The sequence below is a fragment of the Triturus cristatus genome, chromosome 8 (genome assembly GCF_964204655.1).
Source record: "Triturus cristatus chromosome 8, aTriCri1.1, whole genome shotgun sequence".
Taxonomy (NCBI): Eukaryota; Metazoa; Chordata; class Amphibia; order Caudata; family Salamandridae; genus Triturus; species Triturus cristatus.
In genome coordinates this window covers 278255720-278274959 of record NC_140591.1, presented here as the reverse complement: position 1 = coordinate 278274959, position 19240 = coordinate 278255720, and the positions used below count along the sequence as shown (strand labels likewise).

The window sequence follows — 19240 nt, the reverse complement described above, 5'->3', positions numbered from 1 at the left end:
TGCACGGACAAGTAAGCGTAGGCACTGGTGCCTGTTACGACACCTATTTCCCCAACCACCTCTGATCAATCTTGGACTTCTTTAACCAGATATGTATCCCCACATTGCGTGAGACCACGTCATCCCACCTAATCCCCCACCTTTCTAATCCCCCAGCAACTCTGACACCCTAAAAGCTCCAAAAAACATCAACATCAACATCATCAATGTGGAAAACAGGCATGTCTCAAACCCATCCGTGCAGATCTTTGGCAATATCTGTATCACTCTGCCCAGCAGCTGCTGCAACTGCGGTTTCCTAACTGGTTTCGCCTAGCCAAGCTCCCTGGCCCACCCTTCCAACATTCTTCTTCCTAATTCACCTGAGGACAGTGCGTAGTCCCATAGTAGTTCACCCATGAACGCAATTCCCGCTAGCTTTCCTGCAATCGAAACCCTGGATAAGCCTTTCTCAATCATATCCAATATAAACTGAATGACGTCTTCCCCTCGATGAGCCTCATCAACGCGCCTCTGGGCGCTCGACTGTAAAAACTCCTTCCACGCTAGATTATTGGCTGTACTAGTATACGTTGCCAGCTACCCTGCCACCGGTTGTAGCATCCTGTGTTGCCTACGTACCACAACCGCTGCGGCATGGGCGTCGGGGTCCTATCAGCGTCCTTGGCTAGCCCACTGAATCTCCCCCACTGCAAACGAGACAAAGCATCCGCGATGTCATTGTCCACACCTGGGACGTGCAGTGCTCTGAACGCTATGTCATGGCGCAAACAACCCAAAACAAACATTCTCAACAGCTTCAGCACCTGTTCGTTCCATTGCTGACTGACGGTTCACAATCTCCACAACCACCATATTGTCATCCCTGAACGTCACCTTCCTATGCACGAGCTGTCCTCCCCACAATGTCACTGCTGCAACTATCTCCTTGACAGTCACTTTTTCCCGAGACAGCATGACGTTGAGCAAGTCTAAAAAACTTTTTCTTGTCGTCCGCCAAACGCGCCTGCATTTTCCTGGAGTCAATTTCAATTCCTAAAAAAGACAGTGCCTTGCTAGGGCCCATCTTCTTTTCGGGTGCCAACGGCTCCCCCAGTTCCTCCCTCAGCTCTTTGAAGTTTTCCAGGGCCACCTGGCACTCCATGGAGCCGGAGGTGCCCACAAAGAAAAAATCGTCCAAGTAATGGGTCACTAACGTGTGCCCCGTTCTTTTTAAAAACAACCACTGCAGAAAGGTGCTAAAACACTCAAACAGTGCGCAGGACATAGAGCAGACCATCAGTAATGCCTTGTCCACGTACCATTTTCTATTGAAATGGATACCCAGAAGATCCCAATCATCTGGATGGACTGGAAGCAAACGGAAAGCTGATTTTATGTCACATTTTGCCATTTCTGCTGTTGTGCCCGCCATCACTACCAGTGACATGGCCACATCAACTGAAGAGTAAGAAACAGTGGCTTCCTTTTCATCAATGATATAATTCACCGAGCACCCTTCTGGCCATGATAAATGCTGAATAAGCCAGAATTGCCCAGGTTCTTTCGTGGGCACCACCCCAATTGGTGACACTATTAAATTGTCGAGGGGCCAATCTGTAAAAGGGCCCGCCGTTCTCCCTTCCCTCACCTCTTTGTCTAGCTTCTCTTGCACTACATGCATATGCTCTTTTGCTGACTTCAAGTTGTCTGCCCACCGTCTGTGTCTTGGTCCCGCATACCCTAAATGAAAACCTGCCTTGAACCCCTCCCTCAACAATTATGCAGCCTTCTGGTTGTCATAACTCTGTAAGGCCGCCTCCAACGTGTCCACCTTAACTGGCGTATGAGCCTTTCGGTCCAGACCCCTGAAATCCCTTTTAGCCCCCTGCTGTCCCCCGGCGTTGCCACCCCCTTGCTGCCACTCTTGTCCCCCTTGTTGGAGCACCCGCCCCGAAGCAGTTAACCAGCGAATGTCTGCCCCCGCACTTCGAGCACTCGTGTAGAAATCTGCGGAACACGCGTGTGCACAGCCCTTTATTAAAGTCCCAACAAGACCCCTCTGCTCTCATCTGTCCCCATCCAGTGTTACCCACCCCTCACCGGGTAGGTTGCCCCTGAAAGGGTCGGTACACAATTGGGAGACCACTGGCTGTGAAGATAATCTTACCCGCTCTGGACACTCCCTTCATGTGCTGCCACAAATCTGTGTCCAGTTCCCCCCCATTTCGCTTCAGTAACCCAGGCCATGTGGGCTCGGAATTCCTCATCATATTATGCCCAAGCATAGCTCCCCCCCCCCCTGTAATCTGCGCATTCCTGATAACGTCCATATTTTTAAATAATGCCACGCAGCGTTCCGGATATTTTTCACAGTAAACAGTGCCATAAATCAAGTAGGCAGCCGTCCAGTTTTCAATGATCAAAGGAACCTTTTTTGGCCTTCTCTGCCCCCTTGCTGATATCTCCCCTCCCTAGTTCAACCTCCTCTCCCGTCCCAATAGAGACCATCACTGACCTACCCCGCCTTTCCTTGTACTTTACCTGGCTCCAAGGAGGGTGCCCGTGTTGCTGCAGTCCCCCTTGCCAGTGGCCCCATGGTCGATACCGACTTGGTTCCAACGCCCTACGTGCCACCTGAAAAACACCACGAGAGACATTACTCTGTCCCCCTACCCCTTCTATATCATCTCACAACTCGCCCTCCTCAAGGCTTTCTTCATCAAAATCTAGCTCCGCGTGCCATTTGCGCATCTCCACTTGCTGGCCCCTAGCAGGCCCTCGACTCCGTGCCTATGTATGACTGGGCATGTTCAGCACTTGCCCGAGGGGCCCCACCACTGTGCCTTGCACTGCCCTTCTTGGTGCCCCTTTTCTCCCCTCTTTTCTGAATTATACCTCTTTCTTCTAAACCTGCTAACCCTCCCTGCGCCAAATAAGCGTCTACCTGCCCCAACCTGCTGAGGCCCCTCATCTCCACATTCCGTGAGGTGAAAATATCTAACCCCTCCCAGGCATGGCTACCCCCTGCTGACTCGAGTTGAAACATGGCCCAGCCAACCCCCCCCCCCAACCTCCTCCCCACCCATCTTCCCAGGTGACTGCTCCCCCCCCCCATGTCATCCTCCTCCTCCCTGGGCCGGTCCCCCCCAAGGGCTACCTCATCCCCAGAAGAAAAAACCTCCTCCTTATCAAGGGCTTCTCTCAGTCCCAGAGGCTCTCTGGGCTCATGCACTTGACAGGCCCCGGCTCCCCGACCCCTTGCTATAGGCTCCAATCCCTCGATCTCACTCCCTCCCTTCTCACTCCTCCCCACGTCCTCCTGCCCCTCCCTTCCCGCTGCCACAGGGGCCTCAGCCTCATACGGCCCCAACCCCGAGCAGGCAAGGCCTCAATAAAGGCCTGGGCCACACAAGCGCCTGATGCGCTCCACCAGCCCACGCGGGGCCCCGTCCCCACGCACTTTCGCCGGAGCCTCTGAACGCGCATGAGGCTCCAGTGCATCAGATGACAACGGGGCCGCCAGCCGGGCGTAGGAGCTGCTCCGCTTACTCACCGCCTTAACCTTGGCACGTTTGGAGGATGTGCAGGCCACGACGGCAGCCGCTACCCCCACCGAAGGTCGGGCGCGGAGGGTGCGAAGCCCCCACAGCCTCCGGCATCAGGAGGTCAAGACGGCCCGCCTCACTCAGCAGTCAAACTGCTTTGAGAACGCGGTAATCCTGCATGATTCACCTAAACCTGCACTAATGCTAGCCTGACAAAATTACTAGCTTCACTACCCTGCTTCCAGCCACCAGGTCACCAAACCTAAAATGGTGGCTGGGAGCACCCTTCATGAGGCTTTATACATTAGGCTACTTGGGCTATAGTTGGGCTATACATAGGAAGCCCAAACCTACAAAATGGCCGGCCCTGGCCAGCCCAACCCCTTCCAATCTGCCCGGGGGGCAGACCTCTCTTTGCTCTGCTTCCCCCAAACCCTCTTTGTGCTCGCTGCAAGGAAGGTTTGTGGTAATATCAGAGAAATTCAGAAGTGAAATGCAATAGGTTCTTCCATGTAAATGATAAAAACATAGACGCGTCTACCCACAGAGTACTTTTGGTCCAGCAAGGCTGCCTTCGATAAGATAATGGCATCTACTATACATCTTCCTCATTCTCGCACTATTGTTTTCCTCCTTCCCTCTCACCTGGCCCCACTTTTCCACCACGACTGTTCCCTTCAGCACTTTAGGCACCTGAGCCTCATATTCTGGGTTCGAAAATGTGATCAATAGGTTACACGCAGTCAGTACTTGAAATACAAATCTAAAGATGCAGGCACTCACTCATGTATCTGTCAGCCCCAGAGAAGAGCTGTTATTCTCCCATTAAATGTATTGCAGTCAATTAACTCAAACGAAAATAAAGTAGATGTAAGATAAATTAAAAACGGTATGAATTCCGTCCTGAAGGGGACACCAACATTGCTGTATGGGGGGAGGAGCCAAGATGGCGACCGGAGCAGACGCTTGAGCGCCCGGCTCCGCCGGCCCTTGGCCTCGGACTATCATCCTGATTCCTATCCTCGCCGATTTTCGAGGTGCAACGTGCGCGACGACGCGCTGACCGCGCCGCCGCTTTCCCGGAGTCTGAGCCCGCCCGGATGCCGGAGCTCTTGGTGCCTTTGTTCTCCGCGCTGGACCCCTGCTCCATTGTGGCCTTGGTCGGCCCCCTGGAAGCTCCGCAGTCACTGGACCCCCGGCGCAAATCAGAGCCCCGCGGTCCCGATCCCGCCTCACACCACGGACTGTCGCCAGACGAGCCGGGGGAGAGACGCCCGGACACCTCCTTCACCTTTCACCTGACGGGCTGGAGCTATAGGGTAAGTCCCGGTGTGGCGGGTCTCCTGCCCCGCTCTGTGGCCCGCGCTGTGGAAGGCTGCAGACCCCCTTCTTCTATTGCCTAGTCGGCTGCAAAGAGAGTCCGAGAGAGGGGAAGCGACTGTTGGCTTTCACCTGTTGCGGCGCAGACCTGCGGGGAATTGCCTCCTTGTTACGACCCCCCCCCCTGGCCACTGTACCGTTCAGCGGTAAAACATGGCGTTGATTGCCTGCTCGCTGCTGGGGGGTGATGCTCCGGTCTCGCCCGCTGCCTGCTTCGCCCTCCCTCTACCGGACTCCAGCTCCACAGTGCCGTCCCGGATTGCTGCCGATGTGGGGGCGCAGCTTCCGCTGACATGCGGCTCCGTTCTGGCTGCCCTGCGGGACTTTCGTCTGCAATTGTGTGTTGGCTTGCAAACGCTGAGTGAGCGGTTCGACTCCATACTGTCGGCTGCGGGTCGTGAGCGCCCCGTTTGTTCTCAACAAGATGTGGGTCTGCCAGTGCTTCTGTCCTCTTGCGGGGACGCAACGACTGGGTATAACCGTGCTGCACTGGTGTCTGCATCTGGCTTTCCCGGCACCCAGGATCAATCGATCTCCTGCTCAATTGTGGACACTTTGTTTCCCCGTTCATTGCTGCCTGCTTTGTTGTTGCCTGCCTCACCGCGCCCGCAAGAGTATCCAGCTGAGCGACACCTGACGTCCTCGAGGAACTGTTCACGGTGGCCTACGGCTTCTTTTATGTGGAACTCCTGTACTTTACAGGCCAGGTCTGGATTTTACATGGTGCACAAGGGGACCTCAATAGATGATCGGCGGCCATTTTGTGACTCTACTTCTCCATCTTCTCCCAAGCGGCCATATTGTCTTTGTTTGCACGGGCTGCGGGGCCTTCATGTGGGGGCTAGTCTAATCTTACGCCCGCGATCGGGCCAGGGCTAGATTGCTTTCTATCACCATGGTTTCACGGATGGGCTGGACTGGGACTGGAACTGTCTGCATAGATTGTGCGCACTCGTCGCGATTTGTCTGCCTTCCTTATATTGTTGTGACACGTTATCTTCACACGACCGCCTTTGGGTGTAGTGGGTTCTCAGTGTGTGGAGACGTAGTTGGCCGGTGGTTTCGGGCGCTCCGAGGTTACGTGGGCTCCTCCCCGCTTTCTTCTTTGTTTTCTTATTTTCTTTCCTTTATTCCTACTTTCTCTCTTGTCTATATTTCGGGTTCATTGGGCGACAGGCACTATGCTGGGGGGGGGGGCAGGCCGTAGCCTCCGCATTGGTGTAGGGTGGGGGGGTAATTAACTGTTTCTTTTTAGTTCTATGGGCCTTTTTCTTCTATGTCTCTGCGCTATCCTTGTTTCCGATTCGGGGTCCGGGTGTGGGGTGGATTGAGTGGGGGCGGCTTTGGAGGGGTGCGTATTTACTCATGTGACTATCCTGTTATATAACTGCAACGCCTCACTGTCTGAGATTTTCTATGGCCGTTTCTAATGATGCTGCTGCTCTCCTGTGTGATGAAGCCATCTTGCGGACTCGAATCTCCTTGGTTCTATCCTCTACTGACTTTTTGCCTCGATAAAATTATTTTGAAAACCTTAAAATTAACCTTTACTTCTCCTTCCCCTGGTGTCAAGGATCTCTCCAGTGTATAACTCCTCAATCGTTGCTAATCTTGACCATTGATGCACAGGGGATGTAATGTTTGTCTCAGTGCTTAACCGTTTTGTGGCCGGCCTGATGGTTGTAGGCCCGTATTTGTTCTTTTAATATGCACAAATAAAGGTTTTTAAAAAAAAAAAAAAAAACATTGCTGTATGGTTGATTTCAATGTGTTCCTCTTCCCTCAGAAAATAGCGGCCGCGCTATTCGTTAATTAATTGAGAAAAATAAGAACACATTTCAATGGGGGGAAAAGTGAAAAAAATGAGTAGCGCAGGAGAATTTCATTTCTTTTCAATGGATATGGAAGGAGACTTAGTTGGAGTGGTCAACCACTGTGTACACACGGAAATCGGTGTAATGTGACCCAGGGCGAGTCAGTGCCATGGTGTGGAAGTGCAAAGGTGTGCAACAGGGAGCCTGGTGGTATTGCCAAAAATAAACAAGCGTTGTCAATGCAAAAAAGGAATGTTGTATGAAAATGAGAAGCATTAGACATAGAAAGAATGGAAATGGATATGTATCTGCAGTGGTGTAACAAAACTTAAGGGGCGCCCCCCAGCAAAGTACATGGAAGGGGGCCCCCATGCTTTGTACCCAGTCAGGAGCTCTCAGGCCAGGGGCCAGCCGCCTGTGCACAGTGTCAGAGGGGGGGCCCTGGAGCTCGGGGTGCCCCTTTACTGAGGAGACTGCGGGGGCTATTGGTACACCACTGTGTATTTGTGTGGAAGCAAGGATCAGTAGAACTATATTGGTTAAAAGACCATGTGACCGTTTCACCATCAAACCAGACCTCAGAACCCTTGTAGACTAATGACTGCCCTTCTGTCTGTGCTTCTGCCAGAGAAAAACACCATAAGTTATCTAGTTATCTAAGACTCTTTAATAGCTTTACAATGACGTGTGTGTGTGTCATTTAAAGTTCATGCTCAGCCAACTGAATAATTAAAGTGATGACAGCAGGGTGGAGGGCAAGCACTTTTTTTGTGGAAGCACACAACTTCTGTTCAATCAAAATATGTAATCCTCAGAGCACACGAAAGTGGTGATTCAGTGCTGGAAGGAAGCCGACAAGCTTCTGGGCTGGGCAGGGAAACTGACAGGTAAGACCCCGCTGTGGGTGGGTGATCCTTTGAGGGAAGTAGCCGCGCTGTCAGGTTTTGAGGGATGGCAATTGATTGGGGTGGAATACCTAGGGGATGTTTGGAAGGGGGACTCTCCTCGCACATTTGAATATCTCCAAAAAGAGTACGACTTACACGACTCACAACGATTCTAGTATCTGCGACTCTTGCATGCTCTGCGCGCACACATCCCTAGTGGGGCTTCCATACCAGACTATTCCCCGTTAGAAGACAGGGTGCTGCTAGATCCTATTCCGAGCAAGCCAACATCCATGATCTATCGTAAACTGATCAACAATGCGCCTGATCCACTGACTGCCCTCAGGGAAGCATGGGTTAAAGACCTGGGGGACATAGATAAAGAGGACTGGCAGGAGGCGGTCCAGAGTCCTAGAGAGGTCGCCATGCGTGTCAGATTCCATCTTGTGCAGCTCAAAATCCTCCATTGCACATACTACCCACGTACTCGCCTGTTCACATGGGGCAGGGCACTCACAGCGCTGTGCGCAAAGGGTTGCAGGGAGGAAGGGACATTTATACACATACTATGGAGCTGCCCTGAGGTATCCCGATTCTGGAGGGGAGCCACGGAGACTATGTTGGAGGTGGTGGGGCAGCCTGTGCCACTAGACCCGAAATGGCTTCTATTAATGATCAGGGGTGTGGCAGATTGGCCCAGATACGTAGGTTTAGTTTGGCTCTTTCGGCGGGCATGGCGAACAGGGCCGGACTGGCTACCGGGCCTTTCTAAGTAAACAATGGAAAAACTAATGGTTTGAAAGTATGATTTAAAACCATTTGTTTTGCTTTCTTTACTTAGAAGCACATGCTGGTCCCCAACAACAAAATCAGCCCCCTCCTCAGTGAAATCAGCCCCCAGCTTGGCAACCCACCAAAATGACCGGTAGCCAGTCTGGCCCTGGTGGCGAAGCACAATATAGCAAGGAATTGGGGGGCGCCCTCACCCCCGCAGGTGGTGGAATGGAAGCGGGACCTCGATTGGTGCCAGAGAGCTGAGGAAACAGTGTATAAAAGTAGGGGGTGTGCCAAAAAATGGAAGAAAGTGTGATCGGCGTGGAGGAGGTACAGAGGGCTGGGAGTGGAGGATTAGCGCTGTGATAGAGGCCACCACACCGGATAGCTCTATCTTGGATGGGATCGTCGCCGATTCTCTGTCTTTGTTACCTGATGTACTTCTGGAATTTGCAACTGTATAGCATGGTTTCTCAAGCTTTGTTAATAAAAAGTTTTTAAAAAATATACTTTTCCCAATAAACATTACTGAAACTTATAAAAAAACAAAAAAAATGTAATCCTGACTACGAACGTGTGGGCAGAGCCAAAGCCCCTCCCTAGTGATGCTCATGTGATACAACAGGGTTTGCGTTATTAGAAGGATTGCTTGTTTACATTATAGTATATAATTTCAAGAAATATGATTTTAATTGTTGGTTTGAATGTATTTTATTTTGATCTGATTTTATCATGGCTGATTTTGTTGCATTGTATTAGTTTCTTCATTTATAACACCACAATTTTAATCAATTTTATATAACCGTACTGTGTGATATTTGATCTTTAGGGGTCAGGGCAATGAGGACTGGGTTCGGTGAAATACATCCAAATAAAGCCAATGGTATCACTTCTTACATCTGAATGTTAAAATGGCGTCCGTGTAAGAGAATGATTGATGTTAAAGAATTAATTTAAGGCATATAAAAATATTCACTGTCTAGAAACATGAGAAGGAGCTTCATATGTTAAGTGAAGGGGCCACAGAAGCACCAAATATACCTGGGGTGATGTGTGTGGGGGTATATGTGTTTGTGCGCGCATGTCGATGAGTTTTTTCTCATCCACCCGCCCCTCTCCCACCTCATTTCCTACGGCAGCTTAAACTTTAACATATTATTAGAATATAAAATTGGTTCTTGTTAAAAAAGAAATCTAGATTGCAATTGTTTAACTGGAATGAGAGAAACTAATAAAAAGCACTGGGAGCTTCTCAAGCCACGTCAACTCTAGGACTGAACTCTGAGTCTGCCCCAAAACCAGGAGCCCCACTCACAGTGAGACAATGATGTCATTGTTGACACCAAACCTGGGATCCATCAGGAAGAGAAGGGTCAGTTTCCAACCTGATCTCGCCATGCCTAATAAACCCTGGGCAGAAAGCTCACGAGTTCCCCTCCAGCCCAACATATCTAGCCTCACAGAATCCAAATGGTGCCAAATATGTATCTGTGTAGAGCCAATTTGTAATAACTGTACCGCAGACTGGTACATTTTACATTGTAGATGAGCTGTCACTGAGGGATGCAATTATGGCCTCTGTTATTTATAGAGCTGTAGGGATGTGCAAGAAATGGGACAGAAGACATGAGTCAGGCATAAACAACGAAGGAGCAATGCTACACCACACCAACGCAGGCAGTACAGACAAGCGCAGCGGTGAGACCAGTCAAGTAGGTTAGTTGAGCAGAGAAGTCAACGTGAGAGCATGCCTTGCCACCGAGGGATCACCATCTGAAGGGGAACCGAAGAAGAGGTCCAGTGGGGCCAGGGAGACCAGCGGGGACTATGTAAGATGGAACAATGTGCTTGGTGGGCCCTCAGCTGGTGGGGTGAAGGGGGATGGGAGCTCCAGTGAAAGGTGCTGGTGAGGAGGAGGGCAGGGAAGAGCAAGGAGATGGATGGATTCAAATGAGGCTACTACAGGGCAGTGGGATACGAAGGTGGGGGTTGTGGGAGGGCTCTGGTGCGAAGGGACTTGAGGTTAGTGAGGTTGTGTAGATGAAGACTGGCAAACCAGGAGAGTGGGGGCACTGGGGCAAAGGGAAGAGAAGGAGGTGTAAAAAGGGGGAGAAACTGAAAATCGAAGAACACATGGGTGTAGAAGAAGTGGGGGAGGCTAGACAGTGCTAGTGAGGCAAGAGGAGAGTCTCAGGAAAAGGTACTGTGAGAGTGAAGGGCATTGAGGGAAAGGGGGAGAGAATGCAGTTGGTTGTAAGACAGGCATAGCAGGATCGTGAAGGGAAGATATTAGTGGAGAGTAGTGTAGTTAAGGAAGGAGAGTAGGGTTGTGAGGGCACTGAGGGGATGGGGGTTAGTGATGAGTAGTTGGGTGAGTTCAAAGAACTTTGTAGAGGACATGAATGTGCCCGTGTGTCGGCTTTGTGATGTATGATGCTGTAACTCAAGCAGGAAGTAATGAAATGTCAGGCAGTGGGATGGAGCCACGGGGTGTCGCGCATGCGCGTGCCGGTACAGTAGGCTGGCAGACGGCAGGTGAAAGTGTTCACAATAAAGTGGTGAACTTTGACTTCCACCTGCTGCCATCAAAGGCTCTCCTCTCTGCATTCAGACGCACTTGAGCAAAGCCGAAGGAAAGAAGGCGCCTCGTGGAAAGAAAAGCAAATGCGGTCTTGTGAACCAAATCAAGCACTGACAAACTTGCACCATTCTCTGTTTTAGAGAGCACCGATTTCAAAATGTCGAAATCAAAGTCCCAGCAGAGTGCGGGCAGCTCCTCGTCTTCGTCCTCCATTCTTGGACTGCGCTCTCCGATAGCGTCGCTCTTCAACTTCCGGAAGTTGCGGAAGCCAGCATGGAAGCCGCCATCCCTGCAAAGGTCAGTGACGCAATGGTGGGCTTGGTTATTAGTTCGTATCAGATGATCGTAAAGAGTGACCTGTTGTTATATAATAATAACCTCTCTCACTGACATTGAGTCAATTTCCCAAGGTTTCTGGAACAAAAAGGGTGACTTTGCCACAGATATAAGGGATCTGTCTTAATTGACACAATTTGGTCAAAAGGGTAATACTGGATTAGATCTCAGGTCTCCCCATACAAAAGGAAACACCTGGACCATGATACCATATAACTAATACAGTTTTACAACACAGTTGTAACTTGTAACTAGGTGTTCCTGCATATATGGACAGTCAATCTTTGTATTTAAACAAACCTTATTCCTATAAAATATTTTGTGCTGTAGCTTAATACATCCAGACTAGCACTGCTCATCTCTGGTGAACCTAGATGAGGCGCCTGATAAAATTGTTTATGTCCAGGTTGTAAATGTAAAAGGCAATGCCCACAAAGACCACGAGATTTCAAGGTTCCAAGGATGATCTAAAGTTAACAGCTCACATCAAAAGTTTTTCAAGAAAAACATCATGTGACAGTGTTTGCATGAATTTGAATTGCAGCTTTTTCACTGTTTATACATGGATGTACACCCTCCGTGCCTGACACAAATGCCTACGTAAGGTATGTGTGGCAGCATGGTTTGCACATGCAAAATGTTTAAGTCCACTTGTTTGAATTTTTGGCCTGATGTACAAAGATTACATTCGCAAAACGTTTTCACAAATTGCGAACCAACATTTTGCAAATCCGGTCTTATTTTGTGAACAAAGCTATTTCCCGAAAGATTGGTTCCCAAAATACAGAATCACAGGGACTAGCAGAACGACCTGCTAAATTAATTTTAATTTGGCAGGTCACATGCCCGTGCCTGTCCACAATCACAGGGATGGTACCACCAAATGGTCAGCAGACCACTGTGTCAGTGATTGTGTTTATATAAAGCAACATTTTTTTGTATGCAGCCCGTTTTCATTAAAGCAAATACGACTGTATAGAAAAGGTTTCTTTTTTTAATGTAAAAAAAGTTTCCCATGGACCAGTGACTACTTAACCCCCCCCTAAAAAAAATGTAATATTCACAAGGACATAACATGTACAAAATGGACACCTTCAGAATGGAAGGGGTTCAAAATAATTCTCTTCCCCTTTGCAAATTAGTTACCTCCACAACTTGGAAGTCACTAACTAGTCAATCGTTTCCGACCTAAATTACGATCATAAACCATTGATACATCAGGGTGCAAATCATAATGTGGAAGGCATTCCCCCAACACCCTGTTTCCAAACAGTTATTCATAATCAATTTCTAAAATCGTTTATTCACGCGGAAACACTTTTCGAGTCATCCGTAAATGTGTTTAGTAAATAGAAAAATGCTTTTGAATGGGCACAAGCCCTCTGATTTACCAAATCTCATGTTTTGTGACCATTAAAAGGTTGTGTACATCAGGCCCTCTGTCTGTGAACGATTTCTGGCTTCACAATTGCCTTGTAAGCTATTATGTATAATTTATTGACGTGGAATTCCACAGACGATCAGCAATTAAACTCATTGAGCACTGCCTCCTGGTCCACTGATGTATCATAAATAGTATTGTTCTATTGGGACAAGCCCAACAATTTGCTAGGTTGGAATTCAGACAAACCGTCCCTTGTTGTTTCTGTACTGGCTTGCATGCTACACCCTGAACTGTTGGCAGCCACAGTTGACTGCTTGCATCATAGGGATGGCCTCTACAGGTCTCGTCTAGAAGACAGTACATGCGCTGTCTGTTCAGAGACTTACTGTGGGCTAATCAAGACCATACAGGGGCTTGGAGCCCACCCATTGCTTACCGTTGGTTGGGCTTCCTTGCCTGCTTCTTATTCATTTACCGGTTTGCCAGCCTTGAATTTGTCCCTTCCCATGATGCATTGCCTCTTTATTATGACTTTTGATTGGCTTGCTTCTCTGCTTCAATGGCTTGGTTATCAAGTAATACTTTATTCTTTTCAGTTAAGCACTAGATGAGAGTGCATGTTTTTCTCCAATTGTCTCCCCTTTACTTCTCCTCCCCCTGCATTCTGTGTTGCTCTCAGACTGTGTGCTTCTCCCTGCCTCCCTCCAAGACGTGCTCACCCTCGTGTACTTCCCTCATTGGTTTTTTGCCTGTGTGCTTCTCCCTGCCCACCTGCCTTGCGCTCTCTCTGGTTGTGTTGTTTCGGCCTCAAGCACCCTCCTCTCTCTCCCGTTGCTTCTCCTTCCCACTTCAGCTTGTCAGTCTTCTAACTGTAGTCTTGCCTGTGTGCTTCTCCCTGCCTGCTCCACATTGCTCTCTCTATGGTTGCTTCTCCCCCCAACCCTCGGCGTTGCTTCGCCCACCAGCACCCTCCTCTCTTGTCCCTTGTTTCTCCTCCCCACTCCATGCTCACCCGTTGCCTGCCCATCCATGTCCTTCTCGCCAACCTGATCCACATTGTTCTCTCATCTTTTGCTTTTCCTCCCACACATGCACTCTTGTTACTTACCCCACCCACTTTTTCTTTTTAAAGAAAAAAAATTACTTTGTTCATTTTTTTCCGTTTTAAGTACTGATTCAACTCCTATTGGTAACTAAACATTAAAAAAATGCCTGCATCGTTCTGTAGGCGCCTGCATGCATGGTGCACTGGCCTACAAATTGATGTAGGATGCCTTGTCTAGCCATATAGCCATGCTACACCAACATCTTGGCAAAAAACACTGGCAAAGCCAATGGGTCCCAAAGGCGAGACCTATTAGCTTTGCCATTGCTTGTTTAGGTTTGACACATATATATATGTCTATGTTCATTGGAAATCAACACGTCATGTCTGTCACGTGGTCATTAGCACATTTGTACTTTCATTTTAAAAGGGAGTTAGCTCCATTAGGCCACTGTCATGTGATCAAGGCTCAGGTGAGCCGAAACGCGTAATGGCGACAAAGGAATAAAGGAATAACTTTGCACAAATCTCTGGGTCTGTGTCCATCCTTCGGGAGAGCCGTTTGGTGAAAGTCAGCGGAGGAATATTCGCAACACACATATGTATATATTTTTTCTTCTTCAAAGGACCACCGTTTTGAAGACGCACTCACAAGCGGCACAATTACGGTACCCAGCGTTACCTTTATTCAATATTTTAAGGTTGGCCTTACGTGTTTCAGAGCACATCAGCTCCTTGTTCACAGGCAGTTCAATATGGGCAAGCAAAAAGTCAAAGGGGGCGTCGCCCAGCATGTTCTTTAGTAACGCCTTCCATTAGGCAGCAGGTGTTGGTAGCTCGTCTTGCATGCTGGGAGTTGAAGTAAAGTACATTTCCTTAGTAGGTTGCACGTCTCCTTTGTTATCGTCAATGCTTTAGTAAGTTTTCGCCGCTCCATAAAATTATTGAGAAATTGTGAAGCCCTCCAGTGGGCTATGAATAAAGAAACGCCGTATTGCGGTATGAACCATTTTCACCGCTTCGCCAACAGGAGACGGCGCATAGTTCTGTGTCTCCATGGTCCCCTCTTTTGTCAACGGGGCGGTGCAGTCTTCACGGCTAGGTCTGCCGCATTAACAATTTTTTCTTCAAAGGACCACCGTTTTGAAGACGCACTCACAAGCGGCACAATTACGGTACCCAGCGTTACCTTTATTCAATATTTCTTTATTCATAGCCCACTGGAGGGCTTATGAAGGAAAATGGAAGGCGTTACTAAAGAACATGCTGGGCGACGCCCCCTTTGACTTTTTGCTTGCCCATATTGAACTGCCTGTGAACAAGGAGCTGATGTGCTCTGAAACGCGTAAGGCCAACCTTAAAATATTGAATAAAGGTAACGCTGGGTACCGTAATTGTGCCGCTTGTGAGTGCGTCTTCAAAACGGTGGTCCTTTGAAGAAAAAATTGTTAATGCGGCAGACCTAGCCGCGAAGACTGCACCGCCCCGTTGACAAAAGAGGGGACCATGGAGACACAGAACTATGCGCCGTCTCCTGTTGGCGAAGCGGTGAAAATGGTTCATACCGCAATACGGCGTTTCTTTATTCATAGCCCACTGGAGGGCTTCACAATTTCTCAATAATTTTATGGAGCGGCGTAAACTTACTAAAGCATTGACGATAACAAAGGAGACGTGCAACCTACTAAGGAAATGTACTTTACTTCAACTCCCAGCATGCAAGACGAGCTACCAACACCTGCTGCCTAATGGAAGGCGTTACTAAAGAACATGCTGGGCGACGCCCCCTTTGACTTTTTGCTTGCCCATATTGAACTGCCTGTGAACAAGGAGCTGATGTGCTCTGAAACGCGTAAGGCCAACCTTAAAATATTGAATAAAGGTAACGCTGGGTACCGTAATTGTGCCGCTTGTGAGTGCGTCTTCAAAACGGTGGTCCTTTGAAGAAAAAATTGTTAATGCGGCAGACCTAGCCGCGAAGACTGCACCGCCCCGTTGACAAAAGAGGGGACCATGGAGACACAGAACTATGCGCCGTCTCCTGTTGGCGAAGCGGTGAAAATGGTTCATACCGCAATACGGCGTTTCTTTATTCATAGCCCACTGGAGGGCTTCACAATTTCTCAATAATTTTATGGAGCGGCGAAAACTTACTAAAGCATTGACGATAACAAAGGAGACGTGCAACCTACTAAGGAAATGTACTTTACTTCAACTCCCAGCATGCAAGACGAGCTACCAACACCTGCTGCCTAATGGAAGGCGTTACTAAAGAACATGCTGGGCGACGCCCCCTTTGACTTTTTGCTTGCCCATATTGAACTGCCTGTGAACAAGGAGCTGATGTGCTCTGAAACGCGTAAGGCCAACCTTAAAATATTGAATAAAGGTAACGCTGGGTACCGTAATTGTGCCGCTTGTGAGTGCGTCTTCAAAACGGTGGTCCTTTGAAGAAAAAATTGTTAATGCGGCAGACCTAGCCGCGAAGACTGCACCGCCCCGTTGACAAAAGAGGGGACCATGGAGACACAGAACTATGCGCCGTCTCCTGTTGGCGAAGCGGTGAAAATGGTTCATACCGCAATACGGCGTTTCTTTATTCATAGCCCACTGGAGGGCTTCACAATTTCTCAATAATTTTATGGAGCGGCGAAAACTTACTAAAGCATTGACGATAACAAAGGAGACGTGCAACCTACTAAGGAAATGTACTTTACTTCTACTCCCAGCATGCAAGACGAGCTACCAACACCTGCTGCCTAATGGAAGGCGTTACTAAAGAACATGCTGGGCGACGCCCCCTTTGACTTTTTGCTTGCCCATATTGAACTGCCTGTGAACAAGGAGCTGATGTGCTCTGAAACGCGGAAGGCCAACCGTAAAATATTGAATAAAGGTAACGCTGGGTACCGTAATTGTGCCGCTTGTGAGTGCGTCTTCAAAACGGTGGTCCTTTGAAGAAAAAAAAAAAATATATATATATATATAATCTACTGGCGGTCGCCAGTAGATAGTTATAGTTAGGACCGTGTTTCCATAGGAAATCCGCAACATTCTATTTGGAATAACTTTGGCGCCGGTTGACGAATCCTCGCGAATTTTTCAAAACTAATGGGGCGCTCCGCTCCGCTCCTACCCTGAAAGTCTCGGGGGGGATTCGTCAAGCGGGGGCTGAGAAAAAAGGGGGGTCCCAAAACGCGTTTTCCCCATGCATTTTCCCATAGGACCTTTAGTCCGAGCTACAGCCCGAACGGCTGAACAGAATTACTTGAAATTGGGCAGAGAGGTAGTCCTCAGGTCAGGGATGTGCCTTTTGCAGGTCTGGTGTAAATCTGTTCAGTGGGTCCTGAGAAAATAGCATTTAAATCAATATATATATCTGTAAGCGCGCTCCGTGCGCTTACGGTAAGCTTACCGTACGCGTACGGTGCCGTGCGTGAGCTCAATTCGGATTGGTGGTTACATGACTGTAAACATTCGAATCGGTCAAAATCAGAAAGTATCGGCCGCCATTTTCTGTCTCTCGCACTGAAAAACAAAGGTTGATAACATGAAAAGGGGGCAACGAAGAGAGTTGCAGACCCCCTAGCGTTCGTCAGGGGGTTCACGAAGGACCAAAAAGTATGAAAAATAAATGTAATAATTTTAAAAAAAAATCGCGGAGTGCGCGTACGGTAAGCTTACGAAATGCGCAACGAGGGTGCTCGGTGCGCGCAGCGCACCGAGTGCCCACAGTCGCGCACCGTGCGCGCAAAAATTAAAAATAAATACATAACTTAGCATTTAAAAAACCGTACAAATTCACAGAAAAAACCATAGGTTTCACACACGTTATAGTTAGGAATTAGCATTTAAAAAACCTTGCAAATTCACTTAAAAAACCATAGGTTTCACACAAGTTATAGTTAGCTGTACATTTCACTCGTAAAAAACCAATGAAATTCCACGTTATAGTTAGATCAGGTAACTATAACTTGCGCGACCGCAATGCACAATGTGTCATTTCAGATGTCATCATTGATGTCATGAGTGATGTCACTGACCATGTCATAAGTGATGTAATATGTGACGTCATCAGCAGTGCATTGCGGTCGCGCAAGTTATAGTTACCTGATCTAACTATAACGTGGAATTTCATTGGTTTTTTACGAGTGAAATGTACAGCTAACTATAACTTGTGTGAAACCTATGGTTTTTTAAGTGATATATATATATATATATATATATATATATATACTGAATGAAACTACTTTGTGTGTGGATGTGCTCCTTGTTAAAAGGTCAGATTGCTGTTACTCACAGTGAAGTTAGCTAATGTCTGAAGTGGGCTGGCCCATGATGAAGTGGCAGTACTGTCTTGCATGCAATGCATTATGGGTAGGGTAGAATTACCATATCTTCTGCAGGGTGCAGTATCATATGTGACCAAAAGAGGTCTCCTTTTGGCCACATATGTTACTGAACCCTGCAACGTGGCTAGGTAAAAAAAACATTGCCATTTATAATACCAATAACTCCAACTTTGTAGACATGCATGCTGGTGCCTTGCTCACTATGGACCTCTAAGAGCAGCTTGCGGTACTGCACCTAAGCATGCAATGCTGATGCCTTGCTCACTAGGGACTGCTAGGAACAGCCTGCGGTACTGCACCAAGACATGCAGTGCTGGTGCCTTGCTCACCAGGGACCTCTAGGAGCAGCTTACGGTACTGCACAGAGACATGCAGTGCTTGTGCCTTGCTCACTAGGGACCTCTAGGAGCAGCTTACGGTACTGCACTGAGACATACAATGCTGGTTCCTGGCTCACTAGGCAAGCATTTCCAATGCACTAGGTTTTGCATTACTGAAAGTATGAGCTATTGGTGTTACAATATTATTTGCAACGCCAATACCTCAAACTATCAGTAATGCAAGACCTATTGCATTGCAAATGCTTGTTTTTTAGATTGACAATGGCCTGGCAGCTTTCCCAACTGTTAGGTTCTGCAAATTCCATGGCAAAACAAAACAAGGATTGACAAAACCTTAAAGGCTGGCAGCCAATGCCAGACCTATTGGCTTTGCCAAAGCTTGTTCATAGTTGTTGCTTAAATGTCTACTCTACCCAATGAATTTTACTGATCAATTCTAGCCAGTGTCAGACTGGGACAAAAAAACAGGCCTGGGCACCAAAGCAAAAGTGCCCCCCATTAGTAATTAAATAGCTACAAAAGTGCCCATATTTGCAAATCGGGGCAGTTTTGAACTTGTAAAGAAGGGGTGTTCTGCAAGGCATGCATTTGTTCTTTGTGCAGGCAATCTTTGTATCCGTATCAGGGAAATCAACCGTAAAGACCAGCCCACCACACCATAAAACAGCCCCGCAAACAGACAAAAAAAGACCAAAGAACCTGATCTGTCCAGTGACATTTTAAGGATTTTGGGGGCCCTGGTCCAAACGTATTTTGGGGGCCCCTGTTCGGAACAGCTTTGAATTTATGATCTAATTTCAGCTATTTAATTCCCTCCTT

General features: G+C 48.1%; 1 protein-coding gene across 6 annotated transcripts in view; it reads left to right on the top strand.

Moving 5' to 3' along the window:
- The window catches only part of EXPH5 (exophilin 5), a 533865-nt gene that overhangs the window by 423290 nt on the left and 91335 nt on the right, over positions 1-19240 (top strand). For 4 of the 6 annotated variants that reach the window (XM_085621525.1, XM_085621524.1, XM_085621526.1 and 1 more), the window contains exon 3: positions 11104-11260. The exons of 1 other annotated variant lie outside the window; for it this stretch is intronic. In XM_085621525.1, coding sequence (XP_085477651.1) covers positions 11104-11260 — 157 coding nt within the window. Of the gene's footprint in view, positions 1-10094; positions 10212-11103; positions 11261-19240 lie in introns of those variants that run through there. One more of the 6 variants, XM_085621528.1, reaches the window with a different exon arrangement.